This window comes from Lactuca serriola, chromosome 1 (genome assembly GCF_051521515.1).
Source record: "Lactuca serriola cultivar US96UC23 chromosome 1, Lser_US96UC23_V15, whole genome shotgun sequence".
NCBI classification, from domain to species: domain Eukaryota; kingdom Viridiplantae; phylum Streptophyta; class Magnoliopsida; order Asterales; family Asteraceae; genus Lactuca; species Lactuca serriola.
The window spans coordinates 255,909,650-255,930,058 of NC_136408.1; the positions used below are offsets into that span (position 1 = coordinate 255,909,650).

A 20,409-nucleotide genomic window follows, 5' to 3' on the forward strand; every position below is an offset into this window, starting at 1 on the left:
CACTGAAACACATTATGGTAGTTTTAAAATATTTTTCAAATCATTAATTTGAAGTCCCAAAATATTTTTAAGTTCAAAAAGTGTGAAAAAACATACCCAAATAACAAAATCAACATGTTAAACTTTAAAGTTAAAAAAAAAAGATCGTAACAATTCAATATCATAACATAGTTCAAATAAAATAACATTGTTAGTTTCTACTCAATCTGTCTTGTTCAATCTAAGCATATGTAAAAATATAGTTAGAGAATGAAATGTCTGGTGATGTGACATCCCTCATTTTTTTTTGTCATTTTTAGAACTAGATTAAATCAAATTTAAAACGAATCATTTATTTAAATACGAAAATTCCTAGTTAAAAATATTTTAAATTTTAAAACAAACTGTTATTATTACAACACTCTCAGAATGTCATCTTGTGTATATCAATGCATAACCAATCCCCAAAGATGGAAGAAGACAAAGCATAAATGAAAAAGTTTCCTTACGCATCAACAAATGGTAGTTTGATTTATGTAATAGTTTCCCTACACATCAGCAATTGGTAGTTTGATTTATGTAATGGTATGCACTTGACTAGATATTGCTCGTGTAGTGGTAGTTGTTAGTAAATTTATGTCTAATGCTAGGAAGGAACATTAGAAAAGAGTCAATTGGTTAATCGAAGTTCTTTTGTTTATTAGTAGATCTTTATTATTGTGTTTTTGTTTATTGAAGTGCTTAATCCCTAACATATCCCGAATAAATAGTCGAATAGAGTGGAATAAATAATTGGCAATTTAGGGGTGAGCAAATACCTGTTGGAACTGAATCACACTTGGAATCAATTTGGAACCGAATATGTAATTCGATTCGATTCAGTCATGTCCGGTTCCAGACCCTAACAACTATTAGTGAACAAAATATTGGATGGAACCTAACTGGAACCAGAACCAATTACAACCAACTATATAATTCAGTTCGGTTCTTGTATTTTTGGTTTCATTTCTGGTTCGGTCAGGTTCTAGAACCGAGCTCGCCCCTATCTTTACATATAATGAATTAAACTCAATCATAAGACCATCTCCAATTAAAATCTATTTTTTACACACACAAATAATGTAAAAAAGTGATGTCAATCAGTGTTGCAAAACTCGGCCTACTCAGCCGAGTACTCGGAATCGGCCCTCCACCGAGGCGAGTTATGTGAACTCGGCAAAAAAAATCGGATTAAGTCAAACTTGGTCAACCTCAGACAACATCTCTCTAACTCGGTATTACTCGGGATTACTCGGTCAAAAAAGTTAAACTCGATCAAAAGGTCAAAATTGTTATAAAAAGAGAAAAAAAATCAAGAATTCAAGATTAATATGTATAATACACTTAATGATTTATTATTTAACATACACATGTGATTATTACTATATATATATATATATATATATATATATATATATATATATATATATATATATATATATATATATATATATATATATATATATCTTAAATTTTCAGTGATTATTCACGAAGTGAGACAATTGTGTCTATTTCAGTTTTTACGTATTTACATGTATCTAATTTTGTTATATATTTCAATCAAATTATGATTTTAATGTAGCACCTGATTTCGGGTACGTAAATTTCATTTGAGTATTTTCATTTTAGCCTTGGACTCGGCGAGTTGTAGGTCCGACTCGCCGAGTAGGGACGGGACCCGGGACACATTTTAAGTTGGCGACTCGGCGAGTCACCGCTGTTTGATGAAACCCTAAGTTTCAGGGGTTTGCACCCTATTTAATCCCTCATTCCGCCCCAAACTCGCCCCCATTCACCCTCAGAGCCCCCAACATCGTCCTTGCCCTTTTTCGTTGAGAGATTGAAGTATTTGGGTGTGTTTTTGAAGTTGTTGAGGAGCAAGAAGAGAAGATCAAGAAGAGGAGTAGGAGGCCAAGCATCTCTGTGTCATCCCAACGTTTTCCCTGAGGTATAGCTCATTTCCCCTCTGTTTTTGAACTTGTAGTCCCTAATAGCTTCATGAAGGTCCTTCTTGAGCCATTTCCCAAGCTTGTTTGTGCATTGTGGGTCGTATTAAGTTGTTAGCCTTTAGATCTAGGCACTATTCCATCCTTGGAGCTTGGATCTACTGTCTTTATGGAGTCATGTTGCACACAAGTCCTAGATCTACCCCTTTTGGTGCACTTTGAGCCTTAAAACCTTCATTGGTCATGATCTACACGTAAAGTTGGAAACTTTACGTGTAAACCAGGCCCTAGGAGCCCAGATCTATGAATGACATGGACTGGATTCAAGCAAAATCGCGTATATGGCTTTTGCATGAAGCAGACTCGGCGAGTCGCTCATCTGACTCGGCGAGTCGAGTCGCGAGTCTCCGGGTTTGTCCCCTTTTCGTTGTGTCGAGTAGAGTAGTGAGTCCTGGGTGGACTCAGTGAGTTGGAAGCTGAACTCACCCATGAAGGAACTCGGTGAGTCAATGCCCTGACTTGGCGAGTTCAAGGTAATCTTCTTAGATCAAGAACAGACTCGGCGAGTTGTTCATACAACTCGGTGAGTCACAGCATAAAGTGTTCATCGGATGAAGATGAACTCGGCGAGTTGTTCATACAACTCGGCGAGTAGGATGAAGGACTTGGACATCAGTTTAGAAGGAGAACTCGTCGAGTCAATGCCCAACTCGACGAGTAGAGACGGGTTGCAGGACAATCGATTAGATAGGGACTCGGCGAGTTGGAGAGCCAACTCGGCGAGTCGGGTCAACAGAAAGTTGACTCTGGCTTTGACTTTTGACTTGATCAAGGGTAAAATGGTCATTTTACCCAAGGGTCAGTTAGCGGTGCTTGAGTGAGTGTTTTGTGGGAATTATAGCCGGAGGATTTCTGGAGCACCAGTAGCAGCAGTAGACAGTCAATTCCCACACAGGCCAGCAATTATCTCGAGGTGAGTTTCCTTCCAATAGGAACGGGTCTAAGGTACCAAGGCCGGCCCGTATAGACGAAACGTTAGTATTAGAGTGTGGGTCGAGCCCGTAGCTCTTGGTTGAGCTGATTATGATATGTGCCAGTATGATAGAGTTGTCTATACTTGTTGTCTGTGTGATACTTGTATATTATGGGTTCGTGGTTGAGTGTGGGCAAGGCCCGTATCTCTCCGAGAGTGGGGTGTGGGCTAGGCCCGTATCTCCCAGATAGTAGAGTGTGGGCGAGGCCCGTATCTTCCGCCTAGCGGAGTGTGGGCAAGGCCCGTATCTTCATGAGTGTGGGCGAGGCCCATAACTCCTAGCTCCATGTTGTATGTTGTATGCTTGTGTGGTATGAGGTATTATGGGGGAGCTCACTAAGCTTCGTGCTTACAGTTTTCAGTTTGATTTCAGGTACCTCTTCAGCTAAGGGAAAGGAGCCGGCGCGGTAGCGACATATCACACACACTCTTGTTTTCCGCACTATGGATCTCTGGGATGTACTCTGAATTATTACTATGACATTACCGGTTTTCAGACATGAATTATTATTATGAATGGTTTGTAATGATGTTTTCATGTTTTGACCTAAATTAAAAATGATTTTTTTACCGGTATTTTTGGGGTGTTACAAGTTGGTATCAGAGCCTTGGTTTGAGGGATTCGGATACACCTTCGGGGGTGTTTGAACTCAAATCGAGGGGTCAAAAGATTTTGAAAAAGGAAAATGTTTTCTAAAAGGATAAGTAAAGTACCTTAAGAAGGAACGAAGTGTGTGATGTGCGCAACTGGCCGAGCTCAAGTAAGTATTCCCTAAAGTACCGATACAAGTTATGTTGTGCTTATCAGTTTCAGTAGAACAGCATGCTAGAATAGGACTAAGGATCTAGGAGTGATGCCTTATGTGCCTGGTTTATGTGCTTCAGTGTATGAAAATTGCATGCTAGATTTGAGTAGATAGCAGTAGGATAGCCTGTTAGGGGTTATGCCTGATAGAATGAGTTTAGCATTATATGCTAGTTCAGTTCTCTCTATAGAAGCAGAGTGGTTTGGGATTGTTCCCTTAGTTCGAATGTTGCTTGCTTTGTGCTTTGTGGGACTCTGAGTGATGGGAGTTAGCCATTAGGTGAATACGTCACGTCACATGAGATCAGGGTTGAATAATCTTAGAGTGCGGGATTTGACCCTATTGCGCAGCTCTCGTTTGAGTCTAACGGTTGTAGGGACGAGTCTGTTACTCGAAGGATTATTTGAGCCTCATCACATGTGATGGTATTCAGGTAATGGCTAATTGGCATTATAAGGAGGCCTTCAACAGCTGAGGGCTGGGTAGGGTAGAGTCAGAGATTTCCCTAGGGCAAGCCTAGGATGAGTATAGAAGTGATCAGTGGTAGTGAAAGGGATCTGGTGGAGTCGAGGCAGTCCTTGGAGAAGGTACGGATAAATGTGGAAGGTAGTATGGGCCCGTACTACTGAAAGCAGAGGATCCGTACCCGAAACAAGGAAGGTCAAGATAAGACCAGTGAACTTGTAGTAGATGCGACCCCTCAACAAGTATTAGTATCACTAATGATTGTTATTTATGTACTGCAGAATGGTGGTAGTACGATCGAGGCCGATAGACGGCGGTTCAGGTTCGGGATCAGGTTCTGAGCCAGTAGATGAGGGGCTACGCGAGTTCATCGCGTCAGAGATCACCAGGGGTATCTTTGAGTCCACCCTCATTATCTTCGGGGCGATTAAGGAAGGGATAATCGAGCTGATGGAAGATCGCTTTCGGGCATTCAGGAGCAACATGGCATCTGGCCAGTCGGGATCTTTCACACTGTCCTTCAAGGACTTCAGGGGCAGTGGTGCGCCAGATTTTCACGGGGCGAAACACCCCATAGCTGCCAGACGATGGCTTGCCGACATTGAGTCTGCACAAATGATTAGCTTCTGCCCTGAGGGGTCGAAGGTGAGGTTCGCAGCGGGGTGTTTACGAGATCGAGCTAGCTAGGGATTGGTGGGAGTCCGTGGGGGACTCATTGGGAGCCTCGGCTGTCGAGGCTATGACTTGGTCGGACTTTGCGACCAGGTTTAGGGCGGAGTTCGCGCCAGCTGTCGAGCTCCAGCAGCTGGCTAGGGAGTTCTTGGATATGAGGCAGACGACGGAGACTATGGCGGAGATCACCGCCAAGTTCCGGGAGAGGGCTTTGTTGGTTCCCCAGTATGCGGGTGACGAGGATATGAAGAGGACCCGTTATCATGACATGCTACAGGCTGACATCCGGGAGCATGTTAGCTTTTCAGCTTGCCCTACCCTGGAGTCCATGATTGCTAGGGCGAGGGAAAGGGAGATCGATTTAGAGCACATTCGGAAACGGAAAGCAGAGGCGGGGCAAGCGGTTGGGGATTCGGGGAAGAAGCCCAGGGGATCAGATGGGAGGCCGAAAGGCCAAGGGGGACCGGGCCGCTGCGAGAAATGCGGCAGGACACATGAGGGAGCATGTAGGATGGGATCAGCAGGCTGCTACAAGTGCGGCAAGGCAGGGCACTTTAGCAGGGATTGTACTACTCCTGTTTCGGCTATTCAAACATCGGAGTTGTTGTGTTTTCACTACAACCAGAGGGGCTACAAGAAGGCCAATTGCCCCCATTTGACAGCATCTGCGCCAGTGAAGGCGCCAGCTCCAGCGACCTTGCGGATCACTGATGGCCAGCAAGGCAAGGCAGAGGCTCCGGTGGTGAGGAGCCGGGCATTTCAGCTGACTACCGAGGAGGCACGCGCCGCACCCGACGTGGTGACGAGTATGATTCTTTCCCACTACTTTATTTTATGATGTTATGATATTGATATGTGCTCTGTGTGTATATGTATGCATTAGGATCGTTCCATGTGAACGACATCCCAGTTCAGGTGTTGTTCGACTCGGGTGCCTCCCGATCATTTGTTTCCCTTGCGCTTAGCAAGAAGTTTTCTGAGTCTTCGAGCATATTAGATTGCCCTTTAGAGGTAGAGATTGCTGATGATCGATCGGTGCGAGCATCGATGGTATTTCAGGATTGTGTATTGCGTTTGTTTGAGGAGCGCTACTTGGTAGATTTGGTTCCCATTCCGTTGCGTGGGAACAAGGTGATTATAGGTATGGATTGGTTGAGCCCTAATGGGGCGGTGATAGATTGCACACAACAGCTAGTGTGAGTCAGGACCCCAGGTGGGGGAGAGTCAGTGATTCATGGCGAGAGGCCACATTGTGGACCTACAATATGTTCAGCAGTGAGGGCTAGATGCTACCTTCAGCAGGGATGCGCAGGGTATGTCGCGTACGTGATGGATACACGGGAGGCGGGTAAGGCGATGGTGAGCGAGGTTCCAGTGGTGCGAGACTACGCTGATGTGTTTCCGGAGGAACTTCCCGGAATACCTCCGGAGCGTCAGGTAGAGTTCAGGATCGATTTATTTCCTGGCGCGGCTCCGATAGCCAAGGCACCCTATCGATTGGCTCCTCCCGAGATGCAGGAGTTGTCTACACAGCTGCAGGAGTTGCTAGACAAGGGATTTATTCGTCTGAGCAGTTCACCCTGGGGAGCCCCGATCCTGTTTGTGAAGAAAAAGGATGGGTCGCACCAGATGTTCATAGATTACCGGGAGCTGAATAAGGTAACGGTGAAGAACCGTTACCCACTCCCGAGGATTGATGACCTCTTTGATCAGTTGCAGGGAACATCTTGGTTCTCCAAGATCGATTTGCATTTGGGCTATCACCAGATGAGGGTTAGGGAGGAGGATATACAGAAGACCGCGTTTCGGACGCGTTATGGCCATTATGAGTTTGTGGTGATGCCGTTTGGGCTCACCAATGCTCCTGCCGCGTTCATGGACCTCATGAACCGCGTGTGCAGGCCGATGCTGGATCGGTCTGTGATAGTTTTCATTGATGACATCTTGGTTTATTCCAAGACACAGGAGGAGCACGAGGAGCATCTGATGGAGGTTTTGGAGACCCTGAGGAGGGAGAGCTTGTACGCCAAGTTCTCTAAATGTGAGTTTTCGTTGCGCGAGGTGCAGTTCCTTGGGCATCTCGTCAACCAGGATGGGATTTCAGTAGACCCGGCCAAGGTGAAGGCCGTGATGAGGTGGGAGGTTCCGAAGTCTCCATCCGAGATTCGGAGTTTCCTAGGATTGGCAGGATACTATCGGAGATTCATTCGGGATTTCTCCAAGATAGTCGTACCCCTGACATGGTTGACTAGGAAAGTCGTGGTCTTTCGGTGGGGGCCTGAGCAACAGGCAACGTTCGAAACTCTGAGGCAGAGATTGTGCGAGGCGCCAATCTTAGCCCTGCCCGAGGGCATGGAGGATTTTGTGGTATACTGTGATGCGTCGATCTCAATCCTAGGTGCAGTATTGATGCAGAGGGGGCATGTCATTGCTTATGCCTTGAGGCAGCTGAAGCCTCACGAGGCGAACTACCCGACGCATGATTTGGAGTTGGGGGCGGTGGTTTTCGCTCTCAAGATTTGGCGACATTACCTCTACGGGGTTCGGTGTACCATTTACACGGACCACAAGAGCTTGAGGTACCTCATGGATCAACCGAATCTGAACATGAGGCAGCGTCGGTGGCTGGAAGTGGTGAAGGATTATGATTGTGAGATCCTTTACCACCCAGGAAAGGCCAATGTGGTGGCCGATGCGCTTAGCCGCAAGGCGGCGCTGATCATGGATATTTGCATGAGGATGACTGTGGTGACTCCCCTGTTGGAGCAGATTCGGGAGGCTCAACAGGAGGCTATGAAGGAGGAGCATCGGAAGAGTGAGCGAATAGTGGGTCAAGTCACCTCTTTCGATTATGATAGCCGGAGGTTATTGACACTACACCGTAGGGTGTGGGTGCCGTATCATGGAGGCGCGCGCCAGATCTTGATGGAGGAGGCACACAAATCCCGATTCTCTATTCATCCAAGGGCGACAAAGATGTATCGGGATCTTCGCCTAGACTATTGGTGGCCCTGCATGAAGCGGGATGTGGCGTGGTACGTCGAGCGGTGCTTGACCTGCAGGAAGGTCAAGGTCGAACATCAGAGACCGCATGGCAAGATGCAGCCGTTGGATATTCCGCTATGGAAATGGGAAGATATCACGATGGATTTTATCACGAAGCTTCCCAGGACTGCGCGTGGAATGGATTCGATTTGGGTCATCGTGGATCGATTGACCAAGAGCGCCCACTTTATTTCGATCCAGGAGAGCATCTCGGCCGAAAGGTTGGCCGATATCTACATCAGGGAGATAGTATCGCGGCACGGGGTACCAGTGTCAGTGATATCAGATCGAGATGTGCGGTTCACTTCTAGGTTTTGGAAGAAGTTTCATGACGAGTTGGGCACTCGTTTGCATTTTAGCACCGCCTTTCACCCGCAGACAGATGGTCAGAGTGAGCGGACCATCCAAACGCTGGAGGATATGTTGCAGGCATGTGTGCTAGACTTCGGTGGTAGCTGGGATACTTATCTTCCCTTGGCTGAGTTCTCGTACAACAACAGCTACCACGCGAGTATTGACCGTCCGCCATTCGAGTTGTTGTACGGTCGGAGGTGCAGGACCCTGATATGCTGGGGTGAGGTTGGCCAGAGGGTCATGGGGAGCACCGCGGTGGTGCTCAAGACGACCGAGAGGATCCAGCAGGTTAGGAGCAGGCTTCGGACTGCACAGAGTCGGCAGAAAAGTTACGCCGACAAGCGTCGATCCGATTTGGAGTTCCAGGTTGGGGATATGGTCCTCCTGAAGGTGTCGCCTTGGAAAGGCGTCATTCGATTCAGGAAGCGGGGCAAGTTGGGCCCGAGATTCATCGGACCGTTCAGGGTTGTAGCTCGGGTGGGCAAGGTGGCATATCGGCTGGATCTGCCAGTCGAGCTCAGCCAGATCCACAACACCTTCCATGTCTCCCAGCTATGGAAGTGTCTCGTGGATGATTCGGCGGTGGTGCCATTAGAGGATATTCAGGTTGATGACAGCCTGAATTACATTGAGCGCCCAGTCGCGATTCTCGATCGGAAGTCGAAGGATCTAAGGAACAAGAGGGTGGAGCTAGTGAAAGTGCAATGGCAACACCGCAAGGGTTCGGAATGGACTTGGGAGCCAGTGGAAGAAATGATGGAGCATTACCCCGAGCTGTTTCAGGATCGAGCAGTAGACTTCGGGGACGAAGTCTAAAATGAGTGGGGGAGATTTGTAGCACCTGATTCCAGGTACGTAAATTTCATTTGAGTATTTTCATTTTAGCCTTAGACTCGCGAGTTGTAGGTCTGACTCGCCAAGTAGGGACGGGACCCGGGACACGTTTTAAGTTGGCGACTCGGCGAGTCCGTATCCTGGACTCGGCGAGTCACCGCTGTTTGATGAAACCCTAAGTTTCAGGGGTTTGCACCCTATTTAATCCCTCATTCCGCCCCAAACTCGCCCCCATTCACCCTCAAAGCCCCCAACATCGTCCTTGCCCTTTTTCCTTGAGAGATTGAAGTATTTGGGTGTGTTTTTGAAGTTGTTGAGGAGCAAGAAGAGAAGATCAAGAAGAGGAGTAGGAGGCCAAGCATCTCTGTGTCATCCCAACGTTTTCCCTGAGGTATAGCTCATTTCCCCTCTGTTTTTGAACTTGTAGTCCCTAATAGCTTCATGAAGGTCCTTCTTGAGCCATTTCCCAAGCTTGTTTGTGCATTGTGGGTCGTATTAAGTTGTTAGCCTTTAGATCTAGGCACTATTCCGTCCTTGGAGCTTGGATCTACTGTCTTTATGGAGTCATGTTGCACACAAGTCCTAGATCTACCCCTTTTGGTGCACTTTGAGCCTTAAAACCTTCATTGGTCATGATCTACACGTAAAATTGGAAACTTTACGTGTAAACCAAGCCCTAGGAGCCCAGATCTATGAATGGCATGGACTGGATTCAAGCAAAATCGCGTATATGGCTTTTGCATGAAGCAGACTTGGCGAGCCGCGAGTCTCCGAGTTTGTCCCCTTTTCGTTGTGTCGAGTAGAGTAGTGAGTCCTGGGTGGACTCGGTGAGTTGGAAGCTGAACTCACCCATGAAGGAACTCAGCGAGTTAATGCCCTAACTCGGCGAGTTCAAGGTAATCTTCTTAGATCAAGAACAAACTCGGCGAGTTGTTCATACAACTCGGCGAGTCACATCATAAAGTGTTCATCAGATGAAGATGAACTCGGCGAGTTGTTCATACAACTCGGCGAGTAGGATGAAGGACTTGGACATCAGTTTAGAAGGAGAACTCGACGAGTAGAGCCGGTTGTAGGACAATCGATTAGATAGGGACTCGGCGAGTTGGAGAGCCAACTCGACGAGTCAGGTCAACTGAAAGTTGACTCTGGCTTTGACTTTTGACTTGATCAAGGGTAAAATGGTCATTTTACCCAAGGGTCAGTTAGCGGTGTTTGATTGAGTGTTTTGTGGGAATTATAGCCGGAGGATTTCCGGAGCACCAGTAGCAGTAGTAGACAGTCAATTCCCACACAGGCCAGCAACTATCTCGAGGTGAGTTTCCTTCCAGTAGGAACGGGTCTAAGGCACCAAGGCCGGCCCGTATAGACGAAACGTTAGTATTAGAGTGTGGGCCGAGCCCGTATCTCTTGGTTGAGCTGATTATGATATGTGCCAGTATGATAGAGTTGTCTATACTTGTTTTCTGTGTGATACTTGTATATTATGGGTTCGTGGTTGAGTGTGTGCAAGGCCCGTATCTCTCCGAGAGTGGGGTGTGGGCTAGGCCCGTATCTCCCAGATAGTAGAGTGTGGGCGAGGCCCGTATCTTCCGGCTAGCGGAGTGTGGGCAAGGCCCGTATCTTCGTGAGTGTAGGCGAGGCCCGTAACTCCTAGCTCCATGTTGTATGTTGTATGCTTGTGTGGTATGAGGTATTATGGGGGAGCTCACTAAGCTTCGTGCTTACAGTTTTCAGTTTGATTTCAGGTACCTCTTCAGCTAAGGGAAAGGAGCCGGCGCGGTAGCGACATATCACACACACTCTTGTTTTCCGCACTATGGATCTCTAGGATGTACTCTGAATTATTACTATGACATTACCGGTTTTCAGACATGAATGATTATTATGAATGTTTTGTAATGATGTTTTTATGTTTTGACCTAAATTAAAAATGATTTTTTTTACCGGTATTTTTGGGATGTTACATTTAACTTCTGATTTTGACATATATAATTTTTCTAAATATATTTCTACATGAAGTACTGAATCCGAATATTCTCAAGTATTCGCTACTCGGCAGTCGGCCGAGCAAGTACCGAGTAGTGAGTTCTACAACCTTGGTGTCAATACTATTTCACTCCTAACCATAAACCATTTTTGTGATATATATAATATTCTTTTTTAGCTTTTATATTATAGATTGTCAAAAATATTCTTATGCTTATTAGCTTTTTATATATTTATTTACATCTTTTTTGTAAAAACTTTATAAAATTTATCATTACTAAATTATAAAAAAAAATTATTTGTGTACTATTAATTCAAATTACTTGTTATATTATTAAAACAACATTTTTTAAATAATAAAAAACTATATTCAAAAAAAAAATTAACTTTTATGTTTATGAATGTTTATGACTGATTAATGTTTCATATATATATATATATATATATATATATATATATATATATATATATATATATATATATATATATATATATATATATATATATATATATAAAAGTAGGATCAAATGAGAACGCGAGAACAGATCGCATCCTTGTAAATAATTAGATCTGACTATTATTTACTGGACCATTTATGAATATTTATAAAACTGATGTGCTAAATATGTAACTTTGAAATGGCAAGAAGGGTACAACAGGAAATCCATATAATTTAATAAAATAGGAATTCCTATAATTTCTCTCTCTCTCTCTCTCTCTCTCTCTCTCTCTCTCTACTTAACTAGAAAACCCTAATCTAATTATTTTGAAAAAATTGGCCGCACACCCACACTTTCTTCACCACTGTTTATGTTCATCGTCTTCTGCCATCCTCCAACGCCGACCATCGCACAACCACCATCAAGCCTCCTCCTCAGTCTAAACATGGTCATTTACACGGTTGCTTCCCTCTTTGGATCTTCATGATTTCAACAACAATAGAGTTCATCTGTTAAAGTATTGAGATCTGTTAAAGTGTTGAATCTTCACGATTTTAATTGGTTTGCTACTGATGGAACATCTATGAGCCTTACAAATTCATTGATTAGTGGTGACAATAAAGGTGCAACTGCACGATTTATGGAGCTGATGGAAATTGCTTCGAGCTTCCAGGCATCTGGAGGAAGAGGTGTTACAAGAGCTCTAAGTGTTGCAAGACGAGTGAGGAGCAGCTTTAGGCAGACTGAAAAGGATCCACACAAAGTTGTAATCAGATTCAAGGTAAAAGGTTGTGCACAAAAGTTGTTTGATGAAATGCGTGAGAGATGTATTCATTTGTGAATAGCAAGGTATTCATTTGTTTAATAACAATGTATTCATTTATAAATAGCACTGTAATCATTTATGAATGAGTGTATTTATTTATGATTAGAGGTATTATTTTATTCATTTGTGAATACTAGGGTATTCATTTGTAAATAGCACTGTAATCATTTGTGAATAAGTGTATTTATTTATGATTAAATGTATTCTTTTATGAAGAAATGATAATTTTTACACCTCTTTTATTTTCGGTTGATTAAAAGAAAGGAATAAGATTACTTGTAAATTGATATGTATTCATTTGTGATTGTAGTAGTATTAGTTTTTTTGAAAAAAAAAAATCTTTTATGAAGACAAATGTATTGATTAGGGGTTGGATTTCTATTAATTTTTTTGAAAAAAAAAACGTGAAATAGAAGAAAACAATTATTTTTTAAGAAAAAAAAATTAAATTTTTTAGTTTTAATTTTTTTTGATAAAAATGTTTTTTATATTTCATTAATAAGAAAAATAATAAATCAAATATTTCCTTCTTTTTTGGTAACTGGTCCTAAATATAAGGAAATTTGATTGGTTTTATTTTAATTTAATTAAAATATACAATTACTAATATGTTCTTATATATTGATTGATCCAAAACTATTCTCGCGTTCTCAATCTTTTAGGTGTTCTCATTTGATCATTTTAATATATATATATATATATATATATATATATATATATATATATATATATATATATATATATATATATATATATATATATATATATATATTATGATTAAAAATTCTTACATTTATAATATACCCAGGGGTTTATGCCACAAGAGTCAATATGTAAACAACAATGTTCTATTTTAAACCCAACTTTTGTTTTGTTTCTTATATGCCATTATATTTTGAAAAACTTTCTATTTTTGTGTGCTTAGCCGGTCACCACAAAACCAACACGTCTCCATAACCTGTTGGTGACTAGCCAACCAAACGCCCAAAAATAAAACGTTTTCCAAAATATAATAGCATATGAGGAACAAAAACAAAAGTTAAGGTTAAAACATAACATGGTTTTATACATAATGGCTTTTGTGGCATAAACCTTATACCTAATTATATCTAATATACTAGAAATTAGTATACATGAAACTTGAAATACTAAAAGTAACATATTAAACTTCGACACCATTTTGATGTAAAGAAATGTTACAACACCAAATTTGATGTTATATTATTCCTCTACGCCAACGAATTTTGTGTAAAAAAAATGGAAGTTTGTGTTGGGTTGGAGACACTAATATGTCCATGGGAAACACATTCTTAAAATTATATATCTTCAAAAATATGTTACATTGAAGTTTGTATGAATTCATTAGTCCCAATACAATTACAAGCTTCATATATACGATATCAGCATAAGGCGATATCAGCTGAGTTAATGTGTCAAATACATAGAAAAATAATTAAATGTTAAGAAGAGTTGAAATCCTTGGTGTTGAAGTAAAGGTTGCTTTGTTTTTTAGAGAAACTTGTAACTGTAGACACATGAGAAAAGCCATTATACTTTCCATCTCTCTTTGCTATGCATATGTTCACCATATACTTTAGAAGATCATGCTTCTGCACAAAATCTTGATCTGCATATTCCTCAAAACCCATCCACTACTCATAAAAAAAAAAAAATTGTCTATTTAATGTTTCAAGAATAAAACAAAAAGTGAAACTCATTGTTTAAATATAACACCAAATTTGATGATAATGGAAAAATTTTAAGGAAGCTAACCTGGGCTGATTCGATTTCTGATTCTTGTATCTGGATGTTGAAGGACAAAGGTTGCAACATACACATGAAGAATAAATCCGATTTGTCAAAGAATGATTTATGGCTTTGTCTGCAAAATCAAAACCACCATAAAACCATCAATCATGATTCAAGATTGTTTTTTTGATATGACAAAGGAATGGAATAAGTCGTTACATTTTTAGAAAATTAAATTGAAGTATCAAAAAAAATCATGAATTGTTTTTTAAGAGATTTGTGATTTACTAAAAATAGAAGAATAAGAAACATCCACTCGGTTCATGAATAAACATTTTTAAAAAATTTATTTTGTATACAACCAGGAAAAATGTATTTATCAAATTCCATATTTGTTACCTGAATGCCAATACTTCCAGGAATTTGGTGTCAATCTGAAGAATAAGAATAAGAAACATCGACTCAGTTCAAAAGAAATCCCCAAAATGGAAGTTTCTTTTCTTATTTAAAGGGAAAGAATAAAAAAAAGATGTTAAACAATTTCAACTTACTCCAGTCTCTTCTTTAACCTCTCTAACCGCAGCATCACAAATATCTTCACCCTGTCCTTTCATATTTTGTATTTTATTTTTTCTTTCAAAAATCAAAATATTGAATATTTTTCGAAAAACCATTTTAACTTATTTACCTCATCAACGACTCCAGTAGGAAACTTCCATATGCCGCTTCCTCTGAATTTTCCACTCTTTTCTTTCACCACCAAAACCTAAAACCCCAAAAATCTTCATAAAATGCACTTGTAATCATGTTCAAAACTATACAGAAGCAATTTAGTACTAATACTAGAATGCTTAATTTCCTAAGAGTAATATATATATATATATATATATATATATATATATATATATATATATATATATATATATATATATATATATATATACCTGTCCATTTTGATTCATAACAAAAGCTCCAATGCCCACTCTATGACTTGCATTAGCTGGCAATGTATTTGTTGTTTCAGGAATCCAATGCACAAGCATCAAGTGTTTTGGTTCAGCATGATGATAATAAAACCCTTCCTGCAACATGTTGAATATTTTGTGAAATTTGTGTTAAGGGTAAAATAGTCATTTAGTCTCGTTTTCATTCGGTATAGAAAAGAACCAAACTTTATGTATACAGCAGTTTATACATAAGTGTTGTCTGGATAAGTATTGTTTAAAAAGGATTGAAGGAGTAGATTTATAAAAAGAAAGCGTCTAAGAAGGTTGTAATGACATATGAATGTAAAGAAAAACTCACTTTAACCACAGGTTCAATGAGATTTACAAGCCCGATTGGTAATTTGATCCAAATACCCCTTTTACCCTACACATAACACATATTTGTGTTAACTAACTGCAAAAAACAAAGCTCATAGGGAAAGAAAGAAGGAAAAATGACCTGTTGTTTCCAATGCAGCATTGAAGCTTTAAGCAAAGAAGTAAACACAAGTGGATCGATGGGGTCTGTAGACATTTCCACGATAACACCTCCATGTTCATCCTCTTTGCCAGATAAAACCTTATTATCTAATACTTGATCCACCTGCAGTTTCTCTGACAATACAGGCGATGGAGACCAAGAGCTCCCTGATCCAGACATGGATCGTAAATTCAAATGCCTCTTCGATTTGCCTGTAAATCAACAACATTACATATGAAGCTAATTTTGAGCAAGTGGAGGATCTGGGTTCTTGGATCTACGGTACCTAAACAACAAAAATTAACCACAAGTCACAACCAAAAAGCCCCAATCCGAAGTACCAAGGTGATTATGGATTCGAGTTTGACAACTGGATAGACGAAGATGATACGATCAAAGTAGAAGTTACTATTTCTAAGAGTTAGCAACTGGAAGCGAAGTGAGAAACTGACCTTGTTCCCATGGGAGTGGGAGGTTTAGGTTTGGCCTGAGACGTAAAAAGGAGCGATTTCCGGCGACTAAACCTAGAATTGATGATGATGATGATGGTCTAGGAGGAAGAACAAGTCTGATTATCATATTCTATTTCTTCTCTCTTCAACAACCGATGCGAATGCTCAATGCTATATTTTCCGTACATGTGTACGTTTATGGCTAAAAAATAAAACTACAGTCCACTCCACCAATGTTTTCCTTCGCCATCATGTTGATTTAATACTATTTAAGTTTATCATAGTATGAGTATCCTTGGGTACGTATATATATGCCTGTTGGAAGTGATGTTTCGGGGAGAAAAGGGAAGGGTGGGTTTGTAACAAAAGATAAAAGATATAAAAGATTATCAACTAATGACAAAATAATCATTTATATAGTTAGAGATCAAAACCAAAAACAAAATAAATCACATGCATAATTTGCAACAAACTTGAACCAAACCTAATAAAATTCCCAACATATGGACCTAACTTGTAATTTATTTTACAACAAAACAACATTGTCTATTAAACCAAAACCTATAATTATAATGTAAAACATAATGTTAACAATAAACATCTCCAATTCATTACATTATAATTATCACTAAAAATGAATATTATAGGTATATTTAGTTTTTAAATTTTAAAAACACTACCCTTTGTATTTATTAAGTTTTTACAAACATGATCCGTAACTTTTTATTAATATAACTACATAAATTATAGACAAATTTTCACAAATGGTCATGTGGTTTCCGAAAAGTGGCACTTTCAATATCTCTTTAGAAAGCGTTAGACCGGTGGTCCTCTTGTGGTTTTTAAAACAAGCATGGTTATGGTTAGTCCTTTTAGCTAACTCTGTTAAAAATAAAGGTTAAATATATATGAAATTATCTATTTACTTTTTTTGTCTTATTGTTTCTGTAAGGATCATATGTATACATCCTCCAAATAAAATCAAAACCATATCCACTCCCCCAAATTATTAATCTGCTTGGTATGATAAGTCGGTTGCACTCATAGTTTTGGTTTTGTTGATTTTGTTCATTCTATCTATATGGGTTGCAATTTGAAACTAGGTTTTGTAAACCATTAAATAAAGCTCTAATATTAGCTGTCGGAAAAGATTTTGACATGGGTTTGGTCAAACCCTACATGGATGATTCATTCAACCAATAGATTTTGGGGATAATGATGACTTTAGGAATAAAAGAGTAACGATGATTCACATAATGAAAACGACAATGAAATACTGATTTGTGGATTTAGGGCTAGTACTTGGAAGAATGAATTGATTTTGTTGTATGTAATAATATATCTGATAATTAGAATATAAGCATGTTACAAAGAAAATAAAAATAAAATTAAGATAGAAAATTGTCCTTGTAATATATTGTATTTTTCCGATTTCATCTTAGGGGAAATTTGTCATTTTAGAAAAAAAAAATAATAATAATAACAAGTTACAAGTCAGATTTGACGACTAAGGGACTAACCATGCAATGTTTTGAAACTACAAGGACCACTGGTGTTGTGTTGTTGGTAGTTACTCTGAAAGTGATACCTTTTGGAAACCACAATGACCAATCGTTAAATTTTGCCTAAATTATATTATTAAAAATCTATAACCAAGATCAGCAAACTCCCGAGCATATTTTAATGGATTTGGAGGATCCAGATATGATTTACCGGATTATTAGGTTACTACCATTGTAATAGTTATGTGGTTGATTAAATTTTTAAGATTTTAATGTTTTTTTTTATAACGCCATTAGGATTGTAATATATATGTCATGTGTGTTTTTTTTTGCACTGTTAGGATTGTAATATATATTAATTATGTGTTTTATATAAATCTTGTATTGCATTTTAAATTATTAAATATAATAACATAGGTAACATTATTAAATATAAAACTATAAGTATATAAGAGATGAACTAAAAATGTATATGTTCAAAATTCATGGACTAATACGTATTACCGAAAATTTAACACTAAATATAGCGTTAATGAGTAGTATAACATTATATTTGATGTTATATTATTCACCAAATCTGCATTTAGTGTTGATTGGAGCACTTTAGAGTAGGATTTAGTGTAAAAATGGTTTTGTGTTTAGTGTTGGGCTAAAGATGCTATATAATAACAATATACTTTCTTTATCCAATATTAATTAAAAGCATGCCTGTGATTCTCAGCTTTCATATTAGTGTTTTTGTCTCAACTTTTCATTTTGTCCGGTACCTCTTTCTACATTTTGTATTTCATTTTATCTGTATTTTTTGTTTTATTTTTTTTTTCCAAAAAAAAAAAGAAAATGACATCAAATCAATTTCAATATGCTTTATCGAGATGTGACTCAAGTGTTGATCGGGTGCTCCGTTTTGGGTGGTCCACAATAGCGACAATGGGATCTCTTGAAAGAGGAGATTGCTATGGATGATTTGTTGCAGGAAATTAAGAAAGATTTGGAGGAAAAAGTAGAATAACATAAATTAGAGTTGCCACTAACACCATTGATCCCCAATTTCATATTTCTCAACTGACAGAGGATCTGATGGGTTCACTGGGTTTATCAACACCTACTTGAAACTTGAAAGAATAGGTGGAATGGAACAATACTTCATACATACAACATATACCTTCAAGTAAGCCTTAATTAATTGCCAAAAAGATTTAACACATTAATTGAAAATTAAATTATACTAGCTACTACAAGAAATAGATCAAGGTTTATATATATATATATATATATATATATATATATATATATATATATATATATATATATATATATTAACACCTATTCTCGATCCAACTGGAAGACGAATAAGATGGAGAAGAAGAAGAAAAATACGCTTTTTTGCCCTAGTAACTCACTAAAACTAGCCGTTAGTTCCAGACATAAAAATTACTTCCAAATTTGAAGAATTATTCACCAATTTTGAGATTTTCTAATATAATATATCAACTTCTTGAGTAGATTTATGATTTCAATGGAGTTAATTGGTGGCTTAATTTCTAGGCCACCTATATATAATTCTTAAAATTATTATCCAAACAACCCAACGTGCTCCAACACATCCAAGAGAAATTGAATCATAAATTAATTCGAGAGAGATGAAATTATTACCTTAATTTTTGAAGCTTAATCCCTGGCCTTCGATTCAGTTCGTCTCCTGTTCCTGATCCTAACTTGAAGATGAAATGAACTTAATTAGGGTTTCTTTCACGCCATTTATACTACGCTTTTCAGAGGTAGTAGGTACGAATTTATTAAATGCAACTACAAATGTTAGTCATTCGTTGAAATTGCATAAAACGAGTAATAAAAAGAAAATGATATTTTTCATTTATGTTTTTTTTATTCATCTACTTATTTCATTTTTTATATAAAATGAAGAGAAACAACTATAGCATTCATCATGCACCTCCATTTCTGATTTTTCATTCCTGACTTTATTAAAAATCCAGAATTCATTCATCATGATGCAGCATCTAGATGATCGATATATTAATATATATGCCATGTCAGAAAGAGAATCTGTTATAGTGGTGCTATGCTATTCTTGGATAAACCTTTAGTGGATTTCGTCATATTTCTGTTTGAAGGCTTTAGTTCAAAGCTCTAGCTAGTTTAGTGCAGTGTATATTTTTTTTAAATAAATAAGTAAGCTAATGAAGAATTTCTCCTTGAGGCTTGAATGTCAATGGATGAAGATGCAAAACTGAACTGTGGTTGAGTTGGTTTACAGCCCACTTGGAAGACTTAAGGTGTTTATTTCCATTGCATATGGAAGTTTATACTTAGTTTCATAGATAAATTATTTTTTTTTAAAAAAACTTTGAATAAACTGTTTTACATCTAAAACTTAATTTTTCTATTAAAATCGTTTCATAAATAAATTAAATCATGTCAAACAAAACATCACATGCAAGTTAATGATAACAATTAATATAATATGTTGTCTTGAAAGCATGTCCAGCCCTCCTTGTAGATGTTGTTAGCCGAGGGGCACTTGGGTTGCGGTGCATCTGGTTCTCGGTCTACTTTGTTGCTAGGGTTATGTCTCTTGAGTTATATTTTACACTTTTCCCAAAAATAAATAGACAACCAAAACATATATATATATATATATATATATATATATATATATATATATATATATATATATATATATATATATATATATATATATATATATATATATATATTCAAATGTTCCTCACATCTATTGTATACTAGAATGCACCAATAAGAATTTAATAAAAAATATATGTATATTAA

The 20,409-nt window shown here is 38.7% G+C and overlaps 1 protein-coding gene across 2 annotated transcripts; it reads right to left on the minus strand.

Annotated features, from left to right (window-relative positions):
- Window positions 1–13,718: 13,718 nt before the first annotated feature.
- LOC145050715 (nudix hydrolase 2-like) lies at window positions 13,719–19,382 on the minus strand. 2 transcript variants are annotated; one of them, XM_078998924.1, is made up of 10 exons: window positions 19,255–19,382; window positions 16,097–16,411; window positions 15,624–15,856; window positions 15,483–15,548; window positions 15,122–15,259; window positions 14,866–14,943; window positions 14,729–14,784; window positions 14,577–14,611; window positions 14,202–14,310; window positions 13,719–14,080 (listed from the first exon to the last, which is right to left on the minus strand). In XM_078998924.1, exons 2-10 carry the CDS (start codon window positions 16,221–16,223, stop codon window positions 14,023–14,025), a joined length of 900 nt encoding a protein of 299 aa, XP_078855050.1. In that variant the 5' UTR covers window positions 16,224–16,411; window positions 19,255–19,382; the 3' UTR covers window positions 13,719–14,022. The 2 variants fall into 2 exon arrangements, with proteins under 2 accessions (XP_078855050.1, XP_078855047.1); XM_078998921.1 differs by having other exon boundaries at window positions 14,729–14,779; window positions 19,255–19,373.
- Window positions 19,383–20,409: the final 1,027 nt, after the last annotated feature.

Coding starts and splice junctions, on each gene's coding strand:
- LOC145050715 (XM_078998921.1), bottom strand. CDS start 16,223: ATGATAATCAGACTTGTTCTTCCTCCTAGACCATCATCATCATCATCA. Junction 15,857..16,096: donor CCCACTCCCATGGGAACAAG/GTCAGTTTCTCA, acceptor GTTGATTTACAG/GCAAATCGAAGAGGCATTTG. Junction 14,311..14,576: donor CTGGAAGTATTGGCATTCAG/GTAACAAATATG, acceptor TTGATTTTGCAG/ACAAAGCCATAAATCATTCT.